General features: G+C 50.6%; 1 protein-coding gene across 11 annotated transcripts in view; it reads right to left on the reverse strand.

Moving 5' to 3' along the window:
- ERI3 (ERI1 exoribonuclease family member 3) overlaps positions 1-18,610 on the reverse strand; it is a 135,474-nt gene that overhangs the window by 24,170 nt on the left and 92,694 nt on the right. For 9 of the 11 annotated variants that reach the window (XM_017540764.2, XM_017540757.2, XM_017540754.2 and 6 more), the window contains one exon: positions 2,335-2,434. The exons of the other annotated variants lie outside the window; for them this stretch is intronic. In XM_017540764.2, coding sequence (XP_017396253.1) covers positions 2,335-2,434 — 100 coding nt within the window. The remainder of the gene's footprint in view (positions 1-2,334; positions 2,435-18,610) is intronic. 11 annotated transcript variants of the gene reach the window in all.

The raw sequence follows: 18,610 nt of genomic DNA on the forward strand, positions 1-18,610 counted from the left end.
TCCAAAGCCCTTGCTCCACTATCACTCAGAGCCTTGGGCTGCCCCATGGGGCCCACCCGTATAAATATTCTCTGAAAAAGGAGGTGATACCTCAGAGGTCCTAACCTAGGGTCAACAGGTGAACAGACAACAGGGTCACTGCTGAGTCTCAAGAAGCACAAAGAGTGAGAACAAGGAACCCCTTCTGCTCACAAACACATCCTGGGACAGATGATAGAAGGGGCACCCAGATCAAGTACATGTAGGGTGCATTAACCCAGTCCTGCTGTCCCTAGTCTCCAGTCAGTTCCTCCTTCCCTGGACCAAAGCAAGTCTTCTCACTGGTCCTCTTTGGTTCCTCTCTTTCCCATCACTCTTTCATTGATTCATTTACTCACCTACTTGTTCATTCAACAACCCGTATGCATTTATTGAGCACCTACTAAGAACTAGTTTTGTGCAATACAAACTGCCTCATTGATTCTGAATCAGAGCTTTGATCACATCATTCTCTCACTCACAAACCTCCTATGTCTCCTCAAAACTGCAGGAAAAGTCCACATCCTTTTAACCAGGCATTCAAGGCCCTGCTTATGTCTCTGTTTCTTTTCTAGCTGTTTCCTAACCCAAATTTTCCACTCCAGTGATGGGCAGCTTCTTGTAGGTGTCTGAACTTGTACTCAGCACACTGGGTTTTCTCATGCCCACAGGACTTTCTACTTAGTCCTCTTATCTAAAATATCCTTCCCCCATTTTTCTGCCTAGCAAACTCCCATTCATCTTTCAAAAATCCCAATTCAAGTGTCCTCTTCTCTAGGAAACTTCCTGCTGACGCTGCTGGGTCTGGCGTCTTCTCTAGATTGTTTGGAAAACATCTAGGAGAGGAAACAGCAGTTATGGTGGAGTACCCCCAGTTCCCCAGGCCAGTGGTCACTTCCTCTTTCCCCTGGACCCGAGACACCCTTGAGATGTCCCAACAAGAATATGGTGGCATCCCTCTTGGATTGAGATGCCCCCATATCACTACCTCTTAGTGAGAGGTAACTGAAGAAGTAGAAGCTACTCGGCAACTGAGGAGAGGGAAAACCACCTTTGGGGCAACCCAGGTGTTTTCTATCACAGCCCTTAGTACCCTGGGTGGCAAGCACCTACTTCAGTCCCTGTCTCTTCCCAGGATGTGAGCTCACTGAGAACAGAAACTTCTACTCAGTGTGCCCAGCATCCACAAGGCACCAGTGAATGTCTGGAATGGATAAAGGGGCCACTCTGAAGGTGACTGGGTCCTTTGGTCCTGGTGTATCTCTCTAGTCCCTCCCCACAACGATGCATCCCCAAAGGTTCACAAGTTGTGGTAATGTCAGAGCACCGCCCAGAGACACTCTGGCTCCTGCTCACTTGGAACAAGGCCTACGCCTGGTCAAGTGCCCCACTTGAGAGCATCTGCATGCACACATGAGCATATGCAAACAAAATAAGATATACAGAACTAAACAGACACACCTGACAGATACGTACACAGGCTGTAGCTGCTTCCACACAGACTCATGACCTCAGAAAAATACAGATATACTGTTACACGCCCCCCAACAGACATGTATAATCATGGACACATTATACTCTCAGTATGACACAGAGACATATAGTTAAAGGTGTCACACATATGCAGACACACAGATACTCACAGAGAGATATATATTCATACTGATAGATCAGAAACTAACAGAGCCTCCAACTGCCTGGAATCATAGCCACTCCAGGTTCCTTCCAAACATGAATCTACCTGAGGGTGTACCCCCATTTGGTACCCCAAGTGGTCCCCCTCAACCCAGGCACCGCTCAATGGAGGCTGCTGCTCCTGCAGGGGAGTCAATACCCTGTGGACGGAGTCATCGGTCAGAAGGACCCCGACTAATTAAAAGCTGGTGAGGTTTAAATAATTCATCTCCTTAACTCCCATTGATCGTCCAGTTTAGTGGCCACAGACTTGAAACAATATTAAACAGCCTCCTCCAGCTCCATGGGGGGTGGGTAAGCTGACATGTCCCCACCCCCTGAGGACACTGATCACCAGATATGCAGCCAGTGAGGGGGGACCCTGGCCTGAGTCCAAGGCCACCTGTGACTCACTGAAAGCCCAGACCCCAGCCTCCTCTGAAATATCATTTTGAGTGGTCTTTCCAGTGATCCCATTCAGTAATTTTCTCATTCCACCCTCTTTCCGCCATCCCCCAACTATGTAGAGAGCCCTGTTGGGGCACTCAATGAGCCATGGAAACCCTCTGTGTGCCTGGGGACTGGGGCATGCAGGCAGGGACGATGGATGGAGCTGCCGGGGGAATATGCGAAGGGACTGACCAATGCCGCTGTGGGGCCGGCCTATGTGTTGCAGGCTGAGGCCCTTGTTCATGTCTAGAAGTCCATTCTTGGGCCAGCAGCCCATGGCGAAGCTGTAAGCCTGGAAAACAGGAGGCAAGTGGTTAACGAAGGCCCTGACCCCCTGAACCAACCCCACTCACAAGGTCTTCCCCCCACCTCCCAAATCTTTCCAACAAGGAATCCCTCTCATAATGCCATCTCATGAGAGTCCCCTCTCCACCCAGGTCCTCCCCCGACCCAAAAGAAAGTCCCTTCCTTCTCTAGAGTCCCCCTTCTCCTGGGCTTCTCCCCATCTGAGTCCCTGGCCCGCACTGGGTGCCTCTCACCAAGAGTCCTCTCTAAGGAGTTCCCGTTCACTAGGCTCCTCCTGCTCAGGAGCCCTCCTCTCACCAGGGCACTGCTGCACCATGCCCCTCTCCTTAGGATCCTTCCTTTCCAGAGCCCCCAGCACTTTCCTGGGCCCCCTCCTCACAGTATTACTGTTCACAAAGACTGGCCTCAGGCAGGGCTTTGGAGACCAGCACATCCCAACTGTACTCCACAGACAGAAATGTTGAAGCAAGAGCTGGCCAGCAAGGTGCCATAACCACAAGCAGGCCAGGCTATGGAAGGTTCTGGAAGCTTTGTGGGGGCTCAACTGAGTAGAGGAGTAAGGTCACATGGTCAACTCAAGCAGCTGAGAGGGGAATACATGGGCGTGCGTGTGTGTGTGTGTGTGTGTGTGTGTGTCAGGGGGAGCAGATGCTCTGCTGAAGGTCAAGTGCTCACTTATGCATATTCAAAGCGGCCACCCATCGATCTGTACTTAATTGTTTTCCTGGGGTTGGGGAAGGAAGTGCTGGGGGCATCGATCTGCTCAGGCCCCAGCACTACATTGCCCCCCCTCCATCCCCTTCACTCGCCACCTGGCTGCCAGCAACCTCCACCTGGCGGGAACACATAGCAGCGCAGGGGCAGCACCTTCCCTTACAGTCCCTTTTAGCCATGACTGACCTGACACCACAGATGAGGAAACTGAGGCCCAGAAAGAAGAGACTTAACACAGGTTAGATCACGATGAAGTAGCCGGATAGGATTTAATTCCTGCTCAGCCTGTTAACCAAATCTTGGGCTTCTCCTGTAGGCCTGGTAGCTAGTTGGGCCTTCAATCATTACCCATCCTCTCATGTTGGAAGTCCCCGGACACCAGGCTGCCCTTCTACTGGTAGCAGGACAGCGTACAGGACAGTAGTCAGTTAGAATGAAGCTTGGGTGATTTTCCAGAAGTTGGATGGGGGGTCCAGTGATGGAACCAAAGTGACTGCCAGCTGTGAGTATATGGGCACTGCAGTGGTCCAGCCCTTTGCTAGGCCCAGGAGATTTCCATTCCACTAACACAGAGTGGAGAGGGCCCAGCACAGGGTCAGAAACACAAGATGGGAGGCTACACACAGAGTCTGTGCCAGGGCCCAGGGATTCTGTGTCCACCCTGCCTTCCCAGCTATAGGAACCAACACACCAGCCCCGTAGGTACTAGGAAGCTAGGCGAGTGTACTTAAACCTTAGCACCCTCTGAAGTCATTCTCCTTGACTGCAGAGGTACCAGCCACAGCCCAACTTCCCAGCCAGCCTCCTCCTATCCTTTCCCAGGCCACAGCTGAACCCACAAATCAGGAGCTGAGTGTGAGGCTCAAGGACAGAGAAGAAGACGCTGGCCCAGAGCCAGGGGAGAGCTGGGACGGAGGCAGTGAGGGAAGCAGCCAGTGGGCGGTGCACAGCTGGAGGAACCGCTGAGCCTGGTCAGGGCTGAGGCTGGAGCGCAGTGGGCCAGAGAGCAGTGGCGGCTGCCTTTCAAGTACTTTAAAATCACTTACAAAGGCCGGATTAAACGATCAGAAATTCCATTTAATAGGACAAATAAAGAAATAACAATCTACTCTATCAGCCTAGAGAAGGCGAGCTGGATGGGTTTTTTTTTTCCCCTCTAAAAAGGAAAAAGGGAAGGAAGGGGGAAAAAAGAAGGATAATATGTGTTTACTCAAGCAAAGAAAAAAATATTTAAGTGATGTCGAGGAGAAGATTGCAGTAACTAGTGAAGAATAACATCGTCTACTTTGCTGTCAAATCACACCCGAATTTCAGTAATAGATTCTCGGCTGACACTCAATTCAATTCGAAGGTGATCCTGCTTTATCCCAGCCCATCAAATATTAAACACTTGCATTAGCAGGTGCTGCCGCTTCCCAGCTTAAAGCGGCGGGCGGGCGGCAGGGCTGCTGAGGCCCCTCCGCTCTGCTCGTGGCTCAGGGACAGGGCAGCTCAACGTTATCTGCACGTCATCCTGAGTCTTATCGCAGCTAAGTGGGAAGACCACTTCAGATAACATTAGATGCTTGCCCCGCCACGTCATCATGATTAGATTATTATTATAATTATGACTCCCCAAGATCTTCCACAGACTGGGATGTGCAGAAGGGGGACAAAGGACAGAAGAGCCCAGGAGGGCCTGGCTGGGCCAGGGAAAGCTGGGCCCCTGGCAGAAAAGCGGAAGTGCCAGGCAAGGCGGCAACCTGGTCCTGCCTGACGGATGCCTTTCAGGAAGGGCAGTCTAGCTTGTCAGAGCGAGGTCGAGATGAATTGGCATCTCCGCTGCGGCTGCGGGTGTCATGCTGCACAGTTTCATATTCCCAGATAAGGCGTGATAACCAATTGCTGCCGTGACATGGCCTCATCCAGCACTTCCTCAGGGAGGGGGAGGGGGCGGCGCATGCACATGGGTCTGCCAAGCTCCTAATAAGAGGGATTTAATTTTTACAAATGCTGCTTCCAGCGGGGCCTTCACATACCAGCCAAGGTCCAAAAATGATATTAAAAACGGTTAATTAAAACTGCTTTCCTTCAGCCTGGGCTCTCCTGCTGTTGGTTCTGCTGAGAACCCTGGAGCGTCTTCCCCAGGTACTGACAAGTATCCCTGCAGCGTCTAACCTTCAGATGTGACCATCAGCCTCATGGGACCATCCTAGGCACAGTACTAGGGCCCACCCAGCACATCATGCTCCCCCAGCTCCTGCCATCTTATACTGCTCAGGCACAACCAACAGATGCAGATAGCCGGCCACAGAACACAGACGGTTCCACAGCAGCCTGTGCTCCTGCCAACATATGGTCTGGATCCTCACACCTGCCGCACCTCTGTATCTGTACTCATCCGTGCTCACCACTCACTTCTAAAGCCCATGCCTCTCCCCACCAGATATGCAGGCTATGGAGTGGCCCAACTGCATATATGCTGGCACACCACACATGCATTGGACTCGCCCTCAGGTGCCTCTGCCACCCTTCCATTACTTGCTCCCTCCATTCACCCTCCTTAAGAGATTGTATCTCTCTACAAATCTCAGCAGAGACACTCCTGGGAGTGCTGCTCAAGGTGAGGTGTTATGGGCTATGTCTCAGAGATTCTGGCTGAGGAGCCAAGGCTGGTACTCAGAGACCCATCAGAACAGGAGGATCAGCAAAGCTGAGCCCTGTGGATTGCCTGCAGGAGACAATGAAGACAAGCAGGCCCTGGTGAGATTGGAGGAGGCTAGGAAAGCTTCCTGGAGGGAGCAGCAGTTGCAGGTTGGGAGGGTTTGACAGATGACAGGGGAGTATAACATTCCAGACAGAAGGCACAGCAAGGACAAAGGAAAATTGCAGAGGCAAGCACAACACAGGCTTGGGTGTGGCTGCGACAGCCAAGTTAGAGGGGAGCCACTTCTTAAAAGCACTGCTTCCCAACTCTGTGTACCAGACAGCAACATGGCATTAAGGGGCCTTGTGTCCATCCCTTTAATCCTGCCTGCTCCCTCTCACTGCTCCCTTCCCTCTCGTGCCAGCTTGGAGGAGTAGGGTTTGGGGCCCAGAAGCTTTCTGACCTTAATCAATGTGGGGCAGGAATCTGCTTTAAGAGCTCTCTTCAGGAGCTTGTGCCTGAGCCTGTTTCCCAAAGCTGCTTCCAAATCCTCTGAGTACCACTTCTTTGGCTGCACCTCTGTCAGCCATCAGGGTCCAACTGCCCAGCTATGCACAGTCAGCACCTAACCCCTGGGGTTCCTGGCCAGAGGGTGGGGCAGGTAGGAGGATGACTGAGGAGCTCCTGAGTCCTGAGCAGGGCAGGTATTGATGCTGAGCCACAGGGACAGGTGGAGCTGGCTGGGGTGAAAGATGCTGGGCCTACTAACCCACTCCAGCCCTGTGCCAGGCAGGCACGCACGCTTCCCTTCCCATGGGCTGTTGCAATTTCCATGCGCAGGGAAGCAGGTGCCGAGCTGCTCCCGGCTGGCTCTCCTCTCTCGTGGCTCTGCCCGCCTTGGCTGCTGCCCCATTAGCTTAGTGGCCAGCCATCTGCGACGGGCCTGCCGCATAGCCCTGCTGTAGGCGCGGCGGGTGGCCCCCTGTGTAACAGGGAGCTTTGCCATTAGCGCCTTTAATATTCTGACACCTCAGCACAGCCTGCTATTACATGCAAACGCTGATCGCCCTGTGAAATTACATTGCTGGGCCCGCGAAATGGAATCGTGTATAATCAGCCTCCTCCATGCACTGTCAGTCCCATCACAAACACAGCGCCCGGCGGCTTATGGGGGCTTAGCAGCTGCGACAAGTGTATTGGGTTTAATAGATGAAGTAGCCCTCATCGGTTGCAGCAACAGATCCTTCAAAGAGGAAAGAAGAGGCATCAGCAGCTGCTATGGTGTCTCTGCCCACCCATATACTACCTACCAGGACCCTGAGAGTGGGGTGGACACAGAGTGGGCAGGGCTGTAGTTGGGCTAAAGGGCTAGAACCCAGCTCAGCCTGCAGACAGAACAGGCCGCTCTGCAAATTCCAGAAAACCCAGAGTTTCAGAGCCTGCACTAGCACATTCAGCCTGCCTAGAAGTGAGGAGAAGCAGGCCTTTAACCATACCTCTTGATGACCTGTCACCCTCTGGTGACTGCCCAAGACTAGGAACCAAATCAAACCACCTGCCATTCCCCTAACCCCCAACAGAGATGAAGCTGTGATGGCAATACTCCAGAGGACAGGGGAGAGAAAGTCCGACAGACACAAATACTATCTAACTTTTTATCCTGACCAACACTTCCACAGCTGGCGAGCCAAACACCTAAGGCTACAGATAAACACCAGGATGGAGTAGGCCACATATACTTTGGCACACCTGGCAGTCCATGCCTCATAGAAAAGGTCAGATCTGCCAGCTATTAGCACTGTAATTCTGGATGAGTTAAACCTCTCCGAGCCTCAGTTTCTTGTATTGCAAAATGGGATGATGGTACTTTCCCCAGCTACATCTGAGATCACCCAGGAATACTCACTCCCACTGCTACCTCCAGATATTCTTGGTGCCATTGCTCAAAGTGCACCTGGCCTTTCCCTTTCCCTTTCCCTTTCCCAGGGAATCCTTTTCCAGGTTCAGCCTAACACCAACTGTGGCAGAGTATATTTTCCTGTGATGGGTCGCAACACTATCTCCCATCCCACATGCTCTTCTTAAACTGTGACTCTGACATACCTATACCATCAAGACTGTCTATGACACCATCCCTGCCCTGGAAACAGGGTGGGCTTTTGTGACTATTTCAATCAACCAGAGTAATATAGAAGTAATGTGACTTTAAGACTACTGCAAAAATGCTTAGGCAGCTTCCACCTCAAACACCGGGAAGTTTCCCTGCAGTCTGGGGCTGCTGTGTTAAGCAGTGAGACTGCCCCAAGGTAGCCATGCTGTGAGGAAGCTCAAACTAACCCATGCAGAGAGGACACAGAAAGAAGTCATGAGACTCAGTGAAGAAAAAGAGAGGCCCAGCCAACCCGCAACTGCTCTGACCACCTTGTGCCAGCTCCAGCCACTGCCTGACTATAGCCACACAAGAGATCCTGAGCCAGAACCACATTACCCATCCCCTCCTGAATTCCTCAATCACAGAAACCATGAGGGATAATACAGTATTTGCTGTTATTTTAAGTCACTAAGTGTCAAGGTGATCAGTTATGCAGCAACACTTGTCTGGCAAGCCAATATCTGTTCACTCCTGGATATACTCTACAGATGTCTTCAAATTTTTTCCTACTGCTTCTAGACTATTCTTCCTCTCCCTCTGGGACTTTATTCCAAATCATCATCACTCTGGGTAACTTCAGTATTTACAGGATAACCCAGCCATGGACCTTGCCTCTCAATTTCTTGACTCCCTGTGCTCTAATGACCTTCTCCTCTATCTATTTCAGTCATCTTTCCCCACAGGTACCCCCTGAGCCTTGTTATCCCTCAGAACTGCTCTCTCTCTGAAATCTCACAAGGACAGATTCCACTCTGGCCCCAGCATCCTATCCTTCTTGCTTTTGTATGCTTTTTCCCTCTGCTCTTGCTTCTTCCCAGCCCCAGCCTGCCCCTAGTCTGTCTATCCCCTTGAATCTATCACTTCAACCACCCATCCCCCAATTTTCAACTCCCCTGTCCACTTGTCCTAGGGCACGTCTTTTCTGGAAAACCCCAACCATGACTCCTTTTCTCCATACTTGCTCTTGAGCTCAGCAATGCCAGAAAAAGTCATTCTTCTATACATGAAGTGGTTACTACAGATCCAAGATCACAACCTTAGCAACCCTCAGTGGTACTCACCAACCCTACTCCCCTCCTACTTTCACAAAGAGAATAACACCACTAGGCAGAGCTCTTTCTACTGCACGCCACAATGCGCCTGCATCCTTCCCCACCTGCTCCTTCACCTCCCCTGTTCTAACGGGAGACACCACGCTTCTTGTCTAAGGCCAACCCCGTACTTGTGCTTTACATGTCACCCTTTTCCCACCTCCTCCAGCCCTTGCTCCATCAAATATCCCTTTTCTTTCTAAATCCTTAACCTCCTCTTCTCTGCGGCCTCTTCATTAGGATTCAAGAATATGCTTAGATCCCTATCGCTTTCACATAACCTCTGTGTCTCAATTTCCTCTTTGCAAAATGGGTGTCATAACAGTTCCTACCCTACAGAGTTGATGTGAGGATTAAATGCGTTATTGTCTGTAAAGTGCTTAAACATTGCCTGGTTCTTTAAATGCTATGTTACGTTGTAGATTATTTTTAAAGTTCTCTCTGCATGTCACATCCCATCCAGCTAATGCTGGTCTCCTGTTAACAACCAGCTTCTCGAGACTGTCTCTACTCCTCTCTTCCCTCACTCCTTTACTCCCTGTAGTCTGGTCACAGCTGCCGCCATGCTGCCCCACATCTGTGGACAGTTTCAGATTCTCACCTGCCTTCGCCACTTTGCAGCCTGCTCCATCTCTGAAGCTGTTCTCTCTTCTTGACATTCTACTCTGTTTCCCTAGCTTTCTGCCATTTTCCTCACATTCTCCTGTATAGTCTCCTCTGCGTTTGGTCATCATATGTGTGTATTCACCTACTATGCACTCTTTCTTCCTATTTTTTTCTACATGCTATCACTCTCCTTGGATGATTTCCTCAAGTCCGCTGTCTTCAACCTTTCTAATTTCCAAATCTGTATTTCTTACCCCACTTGAATGTCAAACATATATATTCTATTGCCTACCTCGAATCTCCACCTGGATTTCACACAGATGCTTGCTTCTCAATATGTTTAAAGCTCACTTCAACATCTCCTCTTCAAACTGCTTCTTCTCCTGGGCTCCCAAATCCCAATGAAAGCTATTACCGTCTACCTGGTCTACCAGGCCAGAAATGTGGGGGTCAATCTTGATTCCTTCCTCTTCCTTACTGCCCACAAAGTCCTGGGATGGTTGTTTCATTCCTTCAAGCCTTTGATGAAGCAGTTCCTTCAGCCTGCCTAGAACGCCCTCTGCCTTCTCCCATATTTTGTCCTAATTTGAACACACACTCCTCTTTCAACACTCAATTCAAAAAGTTTCTTCCTTTGTAGTCTTTCCTGGCTCATCCCTCCTTTAAATCGCTCATACTGCGAATGGTACCTATAACATGGAATTTGTCTCCCATTATGCTGGGAGATTCTTAAGGGGGGTGGTGGGCTGTATTTGCTTGTCTCTGAGTGGTGTCCATTGAGAAAAGGGGAAGGGAGAGGAGAAGGGGAGAGGAAGAAAAGATACCACCTCGCGTATACTTCTACCAAGCATGGAGACCTGGTTTCCGGAGCTGCTACTCCTGCCAATCCTACCCAGTCTCCTTCAGGAACCAGGGCTGTTCTTCCCGCCCCACAGCCATGCTTGGAACTGGGGGCTCAGATGACATTCCCCTCAGTTTTCCTAGCTCTCTGCCATTTTCCTAATTTCTATAGTTTTAAGGGAGAGGGAACTGTTCCTGCCTCCTCCTTTTCGGAACTCTTCAGCCTATGGATATCCCACAACCCATTCCTCGGGCCCAGCAGAGACTTGACCAGCTCAGCTATAGCAGCAAAGGGCTGGGCACTTGCATCGGGTGACACAAGCCCATCCTCCCTAACCCCAGATGGCAGTTCCGTCGTGTGCACAGTGTTCTCTGGCTACCAACATACTTCAGGGGCCCCAGAGCTGCTGCCGCCTCTCTTCATCAATGGAACTTGAATGGGATAATTATCGTCTCTGTGTACTTAACCTTACTGCTCACTGCCTCCAGCACGATGGCTGCCTCTAGAGTGCTGGGCTACCACCACAGCAAAGGCAGGCGCTGTGCCACAGGTCCAGGTTCCATAGCATTTGGCACTGGGGGGGCGCCCAGGAGTGAAAGACAGCTACCAGCTCTGTTTGATCCCAACTATTAGGGTCCCGAGTATTTCCAGGTAGAGTTACCTCCTTCCTGCTCCCAGATTCCTTGGCTTCACTGCTGAGTCAGAGGGGACGTGGGGACAGGGAAGTTTCTGGGTTGAAAACAAGATGCTGCCTCAGTCCCAGCAGAAGAGGGTGGCCTGTTTGGGGCTCCATGTGCACTTTCACAGAGTCTAAGGCAGCAGGTCACTCGGAGCCAGTTGCTCAGGGTGAGAGCTACATTGTGAGTTTTCTTTGTTTTCATTACAATTTCCTCTCCCACCGCTTCTTTTTAGCCAGCCCTTTCCTCCCTGGGGTGCTGGGGATTGAATGAAACACCACCCCCGGCTCCAATAAGTGTATTTCAATTACATCTGTCACTGCATAACGATATAATGATATATCATGTGATATTAAATCCATGGTAATCATATCAGGGATTTTTTTTAATCGTGCACTAATCGCATTATTACATCTCTATAATTAACAACAGGAGGTATGGAAATTCAGTTAAGGCAGTTGGCTCAATGTACTCCCCCCACCCACCCCCATCCTAGCTCCCCCAGATCAGGACCCGATTAGGAGACAGGGACTGCAGGGCACTAGCCAGCTGGGCCAAAGCCCCACTTCCAGTGCCTCAGTCATGGGCAGAGCCTTCCACACCCAGGGCTGGCAGAGACAGTCCAGATGAAGACCAGGGTGCTTGTCCCTCTTGTGACTCCTCAGGAAAGAAGCCTGGGACAAACGTCAAACAGAGAGGCCCAACTACAGGGCTTAGCGGGGTCCTTCCAGACCTTCCGCCACTGCAGCACCAAATCATCTCCATGGAGAGGGATGTCACCTTTTCTTTCAGCAAGGCCCTCAAAGGAGCTTGTAAGGCACAGAGGTAAGTTTCTCCCTCACGGCCTCCTGCACTAGAATTCCCTCTGCTACTCCTACACATACTCCCTCCCTCTAACCCAGTCCTCTGACAGCTCCTAACAGCACCAGGTCCAGCAGCTGTGATGTCTCTGCCTCTCAGTCCTATCACTCCCGGTGATAGCTGACCAAACCCAACTTCCTGGGGCCATTCCTCCTCAATCCTTTCTCAGAAGCTGGCCCTTCGTATCCTATAACAAGTGAGTTTTAAAGACTACTGGGGAGGTTCCTCCATTTCCCCAAAACAATTTAAGTTCTTATGTCCTCCCACCTAGGCCTAGATAGAGAGAGGAGGGGCTAGGGACTGCAGCTTGAACTATGTCAAATGACCCTGTCTCTCCCACCCCCCTTCCCAATACTGAGCTGTTAGGGCTAATCCCCTCAGGGGTGTCAGAACCAGTCTGCAAAGCAGAATTCTGTGTTTCAAGTCCAAAGCTTTGAACCTGGCATGTAACTAGTCCTCAGTAAGGGGCAGGTATTTTGCTAAGTTTGACTCTCAGAAGTTGGACAGGCCTGAAGATAAAAGAGAAAAATCATGTCCTTTTTCCTAATAAAAAGGAGACACTAATAGCAGTCAGCACTTAGGCAAAGCACTTTAAGTTTCTAAAGTGCTTTCCAAATTAAAATATAATCCTTTATTGAGTATGTGAAACTACTGCCACCACCACCCACCCACCCACCCCTCACATACAAAGGTATGTGCATGCTTGCACACAGCATGCACACTTTCACTTTCTTTCCCCCTGGGAAAAAGAAGGGTATTCAAAACATTCATCCCAGATCCTCCTCCCTCTTCATTACATTGTTCATGTAATACCCATTTATTGAGGAACTACCATGTGCCAGGCCCTGTGCTGGGTGCTGGAGATACACAGATCAAGTAGACCAAGCCACTGCCCTCAAGGAGCTCCCAGGCTAGAAGGAAAGCCATGTAAACATACTTGCAAAACAACACTGAGAGAAATCAGCAAGAAGGATGAACAGGGTCTTCAGTGGGCCATAGGTGGGGTGCCTAGAGAAGGCAGACACGTAGCCAAGGAGTTCAGACCAGTGGTCTGAGCTGAGACAGGATCCTAAGAAGCAGATAAGTGGCGCAAGAAACAAGAATAGAGAAGATCACCCAGGAAGAGAGTAAAAACCTTTAGAATCAGATGAAGCCCTTCTCTTCTCTGATGTATGGAGGGAAAAAAAGGGTGAGAAGGTTGAAACTACAGCCTCCAGAGCTAAGGCCCAAAGAACCTTCTCTTTGGGGCACACCCAGCATCCTGGTTCCTATATCTTCCTTTGTCAAATCAGTCTTCACTCTACTGTAATATGATGGAAGAGTGCAGGCTTTGGAATCACACTGACTCATTCACAACAAACATTTACTGAGAGCCTATTACATGCCAGGCTATAATGCACATATATGGCAACAGAGCACAGTACCGTCCTCAGAGAGTATCTATGGCTTTCTCCAAGAGTCTTAAGTACAAAGAAGGAACTGTAATAAAGGCTCCAACAAGACATACAAGCCTTTATAATAGGACAGAAAAAGGGAGCTTGACCTAGGTGGTAAATGCTTCCCTGAGGACAGGTAAGTAGAAGCTGACTGACTGCCTGGAGGTAGGGTGGGGCAGAAGGGCAGAGATGGGGTGACGGGGGCGTGCTAAGGTCTGGAAGGAATCAAATCAAGGCCAGAGTCCCTGAGCACAAAAAGCAAGCATGAAATGTGGCTGATGAGGAAGGCAGGAGATGCAGCCCACGCAGGACCTCAAAGGCCATGGTAAGGGCTTTGTACTGTTTCCTAAGGCCATCCAGGGGCCTCCAACTAACACGTTATATGATCTTGGGGTTCTCTACCAATGTGAAAAGGTAGTTCCAGCACAGTGGCTAATGCCTGTAATCTCAACACTGTGGGAGGCTGAGGGGTGAGGACTAATTGAGCCCAGGAGTTCAGGACCAGCCTAGGAAACATGACAAAATCGTATCTCTACAAAAAATGAAAAAACACGCACACAGAAACAAAAATACATAAATTAGCCAGGCATGGTGGCGTGCACCTGTGATCCTGGTTACTAGGGAGGCTGAGGTGGGTGGGAGAATCCCTTAAGCCCAGGGAGTTGAGGCTGCAGTGAGCCACCATGTTTGCACCACTGCACTCCAGCCTGACTGATAGAGAGAAACCCTCTCTCAAGATAGATAGATAGATAGATAGATAGATAGATAGATAGATAGATAGATAGATAGATGAAAGGTAATGCCTTTGCACATCTACCCCTCCTTATTCCTAAAGGTAGCCAGGCCTTGGAAAAACCTAGAACCAAGGCCATTTTCCATCTAGAAGGGGAGGAAGAAGCTACACGAGCATTCCTTCACTGACTATTCACACATTCACTGAGGGCCTGCCAGATCCCAGCAACTCAAACAGAATCACATGTAGATGCTGCCCTCACAGAACTCATAGTCCTTTGAGGGGGAACAAACACAGAAACCAGTAACTCCCTATAACTGTGATACAGCAAGTGGAGAGAGCCACAGTAGGGATTGAAAGGAGGAAAGTTCTCAGGCCCAGTGGCCTCTGGAGCCCAGAATGGTGTGGGCTGCTTCTGATTCTGCCTCACTGCACAGGCAGCAGTTGGTTGGCTGGGACAGCATGATCCACACAGACTGTGGATTGGGCAGGGGCAGGAGTGTGAGGAGGACCCTAAGCCACGGCTCCTGGGAAGGAGCTGGAGACCAAGCAGCAGTGACCCTAAGCCTGGATCTTCGGGTTACAAAGATAAAGGCTGAAAGGATGTGATCAGAGTCACAGAGGAGAGGAGAGAGGCCCATTGTATAGTCTCTGGATGGCTAGAAGGGGGTACTTTTAGAACTAGAAACAGGACTTGGACAAAAAATAATTTCAGAAATGGAAACTCTAGCCCCCAAGTCTCAGTGTTTTCATTGAAAAATGAAGGACTTGACTACTAGATTTCTTAGGTCTCTTCTTGATCTGAAATTCACCAGATCTGGGGTACTTCATTCAACCCCCTCCCCCAACAACCCCAAGAGTCAGGCTTATTTCTGCCCCTTATCTTTGGTTATACTATTTCCCCACCTGGAACACTCAACTTCCCTTCTTCAAATCCTGTCTACTAGGGCACTACCTTCAGGAAGTCCTTCATGATTTCTCTTTCCCACTCCTCCATGCCCCACCCCGACCTCCACACCCAGTTCTCCCAACAGCACTTTGCTTAATCACATACTGCATAGGGTCTGGTACTCTTACCTGATTGGTCTAGGGACTGTTTTTATCACTCCCTGACCCCCAACATCCATTTCTTACAGGTCCTAGAAGCAGGCAGGTGCTGTTCCAGCCTAAAGTCTAGGTCTCCATTCCCTCTGCCCACAGTCCTTTGAGAACTCGACAGGCCTCCACTTGAAAAGGGTGCTAAAAGCAATGATGTCTCCAAGTGCGATGGGAGATATTTGTGTCTGCTTTACCCTTGGCTTTTTGCTCCGGTTCAGGTAGGAGCGGGGTGGGCCGGCTGGCAGATCTGAGAGCGCGGCACGCCCCAGCGGGCAGGGCGCACAGCGCGGAGGAAGGCGCGAGTCAGTCTGGAGTGCTCCCCATTTATCAAGCTCACGCAGGCCGCCAGCCGAGCGAGTCTTTCTATCATTACACCTCTCAAAATCCGATTCATACCACTAATCCTGCCTTCATTCTCCCAGATTAATAACATCTCTTTCAACCTTCACAGTGTGATAAATAGACAAAGAGAGAACAAAAGGAGAGACAGAAGAGAGAGAAAGAGCTGGAGCAAGTCCCCATAATAGAGAGAGCCGAGAAAGAGGAGAGGGAAAAAAGGAGAGCGAGCAAGAGCAGGCAGCGGCCAGAGACTGCAGCTACCTTAGAGAGCCGCTCTGAGGAGAGCTGGCGGCTGCGCCCCGCTATGCGCTCCGCTCCGTCCCCAAAGAGAAAGAAAGGCTCGTTAACAGCTCCTTCCTGCCTGCACTTTTGTTCAAATTCTTTTCTTCCCTTCCAATCCTGCTTTAGGTCAAATTCCAGTGAAAATGAGTCTCCTGGCTTTCCCATCTACTCCCAGCTTCCCGACCAGGCCCAGGAACCCACCTGGCCCTTGGTAGCAGGGCTGGGTCTGGGTTCAAGACAGGGCTGGGAATGGGTGTGGCGCAAGTGTGTCTATAGCTTCCCCAGAGCTGTTCCCCTAACCTGAAACCTCACCCCTTCCCTGCTTTTTCAGCAGAACAGGAAGGGAACAGAGTAGAGGGAGGATCTGCTTGGGGTCGTTCCGAAGGCTCTGTCCTCACATCTTTCCAACTTTAGGCTCCAGACAGTGCAATCCAAGGCCCTTCACCCACGGCAGCCCAGTCAGATAGTGAAAGTAGGTACCACAGGCTAGCTAAAGCAGAGGTTGGTGCATGCCTCCATATTATGATGGATAATTGTGAGGAGGACAATAACCCCCACTGGGCCCAGTCCTACCCTAACCAACTGATCTCTGACACTTGTCCTCTCTGCTCCATGCTAGCCTACACTTGTCTCCATGGCACACTCCCCATTCTCCACAGAGGCCCAGTTCAATGCCCCCTTCTGGATGCCCATCTGAGCTCTTCCAGGAGAATTCAGTCACACCATCTCTGGAAATCCAGCAGTTCCATTAACCTCCCTCTCCAGGTTCTGGAAGGCAGCACCACTTACATTACCCTGTAGGGACCATGTGCTTCTCTCACAACCCAGGAGTCTGTCTTCTGAGTTCTCTGTCCCCAGGTCCAAGCTGCCCATGGCATAGCACTTCCATTCGTTCTTGACTTTGCCTAAACTAACCCTAGCCAAACACGGCTCAGCCTTTCCTCTGGGCTGCAAAGTATTCCTAGGTGGCAAGCTAGCCTGGCTCAGGGGCAGAAGCAGAAGCACTCCACACTGGCAAGCTCAGGTGGCCCTGGGCACCCGCACCTTCACAATCTAGCAGAGTCGGGGAGGTGGTGGGTACACCAGGCTCCCAAGACTACCCTATTGCTTAGCACACTTATGCTGGGCTGCAGGGTCAGTGGGGGTGGCACAGGCAGAGTGAAGATCTGCCCTGCCCAGTTCAGCCTAGTGGGAGGAGCCTTCTAGGAGAATCAAGGCTTCTCCGAGGACAAAGCTTTGTGATATACAGGAAAGATCTAACTGGACCCTCAGTAGAAAGCTGATGGCTTAGTGGTCTAGAGCAGGTCCCATCTAGGGAACATCTTACAGACACTCTCCAGATTCTTTACTCCGCAAAGCTTCCCCGCTTCCCTCTCTCTATCCCCTCCCCCAAAACTCAGCCCTTTTTCTGGGCCAAAATGGCTGCCGCCTACTTCCACCGTGCACTCCCAGGAACCCCATCACTTCTAGCCACAGTGCTCAAGTTTGCCTAGTCACATTTCCACTTGGGGAAATAACTTGAAAGCAGAGAAAAGGAGGCTTCACAGGGCTAAGGAAAAAAGCAAACCACAAGGGGAAAGCAATATTGAACTGGGCAGTCCTTGGGATCCCTTTCATAAAAAATCCAGAAGTTCCATTAACCTTCCCTCAGCTCTTACATCAGAAGGATTCTTCACACTTTCTTCTATTCCACTAGGCCTCTAGGATCAGACACTTGCAAGAGGGAGGGTGAAGAATGATAGTAACTGATATTCATCCACGGGCCCAAGCGACCCAAGGAGGTGAGGGCCTGAAGAGGAAGAGCAAGGAGGAGAGAAACTGTACAGTCTCAGTGAAGGGGAACTGTTCTCCCTATAGTGAGCCCAGCCTGCTGGTGCCCTGGCTTTCAGGGCAGGTTGGGTCCAACTGGCCACACAGGCCCACATTGCCTCTCAGCCCAAGGTCACAGTAGGATTCCAGAAACATGGAATGGGTCCCCAGTCCTTCCTCCACTAAGAGCCTGTATTGTTAGCAGATCAGATAGCCTCAGTCAGAGTCAACTTTGTAGTCCCTTAGATACAGAGGGGCAGCAGGCCCAGACACCCTCAGCTTTGCTCTAACCAGCTTCTACACTCTCTGAGCAACCAGGTGGCTTCCTGGACAGCTTCCCCAGGGCCTCAAAAAGATGCTCTGGTCCTTGCAGCCCCATCCCCGAAAGGAGCATAGGCCTGGGCTCTGAGAAGAGAAGTCATAGTGTCCCCTCTATTCTTTGCTGCTATTGCCAATCCTGACCCAACACAAACTCTCGCCTCTCCCCTGGCCTTGCTTCCTCAACTCTTCTAGCCCTCTCTGAGCCCTTCCTCCCAAGATAAACCACCACCTAGGCATCCAAGTCTGAGGAATAAACCTCATCTCCTCAGGAGAGAGACAACCCTAGACTCCAGTAGGGGACATGTCTGGGGACAGTAGGAGTAAGTCAGTCAAACACCAAAAGTCAGTCTGTCTCTGGCAGATCAAGAAGCCAGATCCAAGTGAGGCTTTTCCCTTACTCCCTGAGTATTCAGTTCTAGAGCTCACTCCCTCCTCCAGGCAGCCAGTGGCACAGAGCAGGAAAAGAGAAGTTGGGTCCTAATGTGTAAAAAGCTCCAGCAAAGCAAAATCATTTACTCTTCGGTGCGACTGCTCAGCAGAGCTAATAAATCTTGCATGAGCAGGGCCAATTCTAAT

This window comes from Cebus imitator, unplaced genomic scaffold (genome assembly GCF_001604975.1).
Source record: "Cebus imitator isolate Cc_AM_T3 unplaced genomic scaffold, Cebus_imitator-1.0 Scaffold129, whole genome shotgun sequence".
Lineage (NCBI taxonomy): Eukaryota > Metazoa > Chordata > Mammalia > Primates > Cebidae > Cebus > Cebus imitator.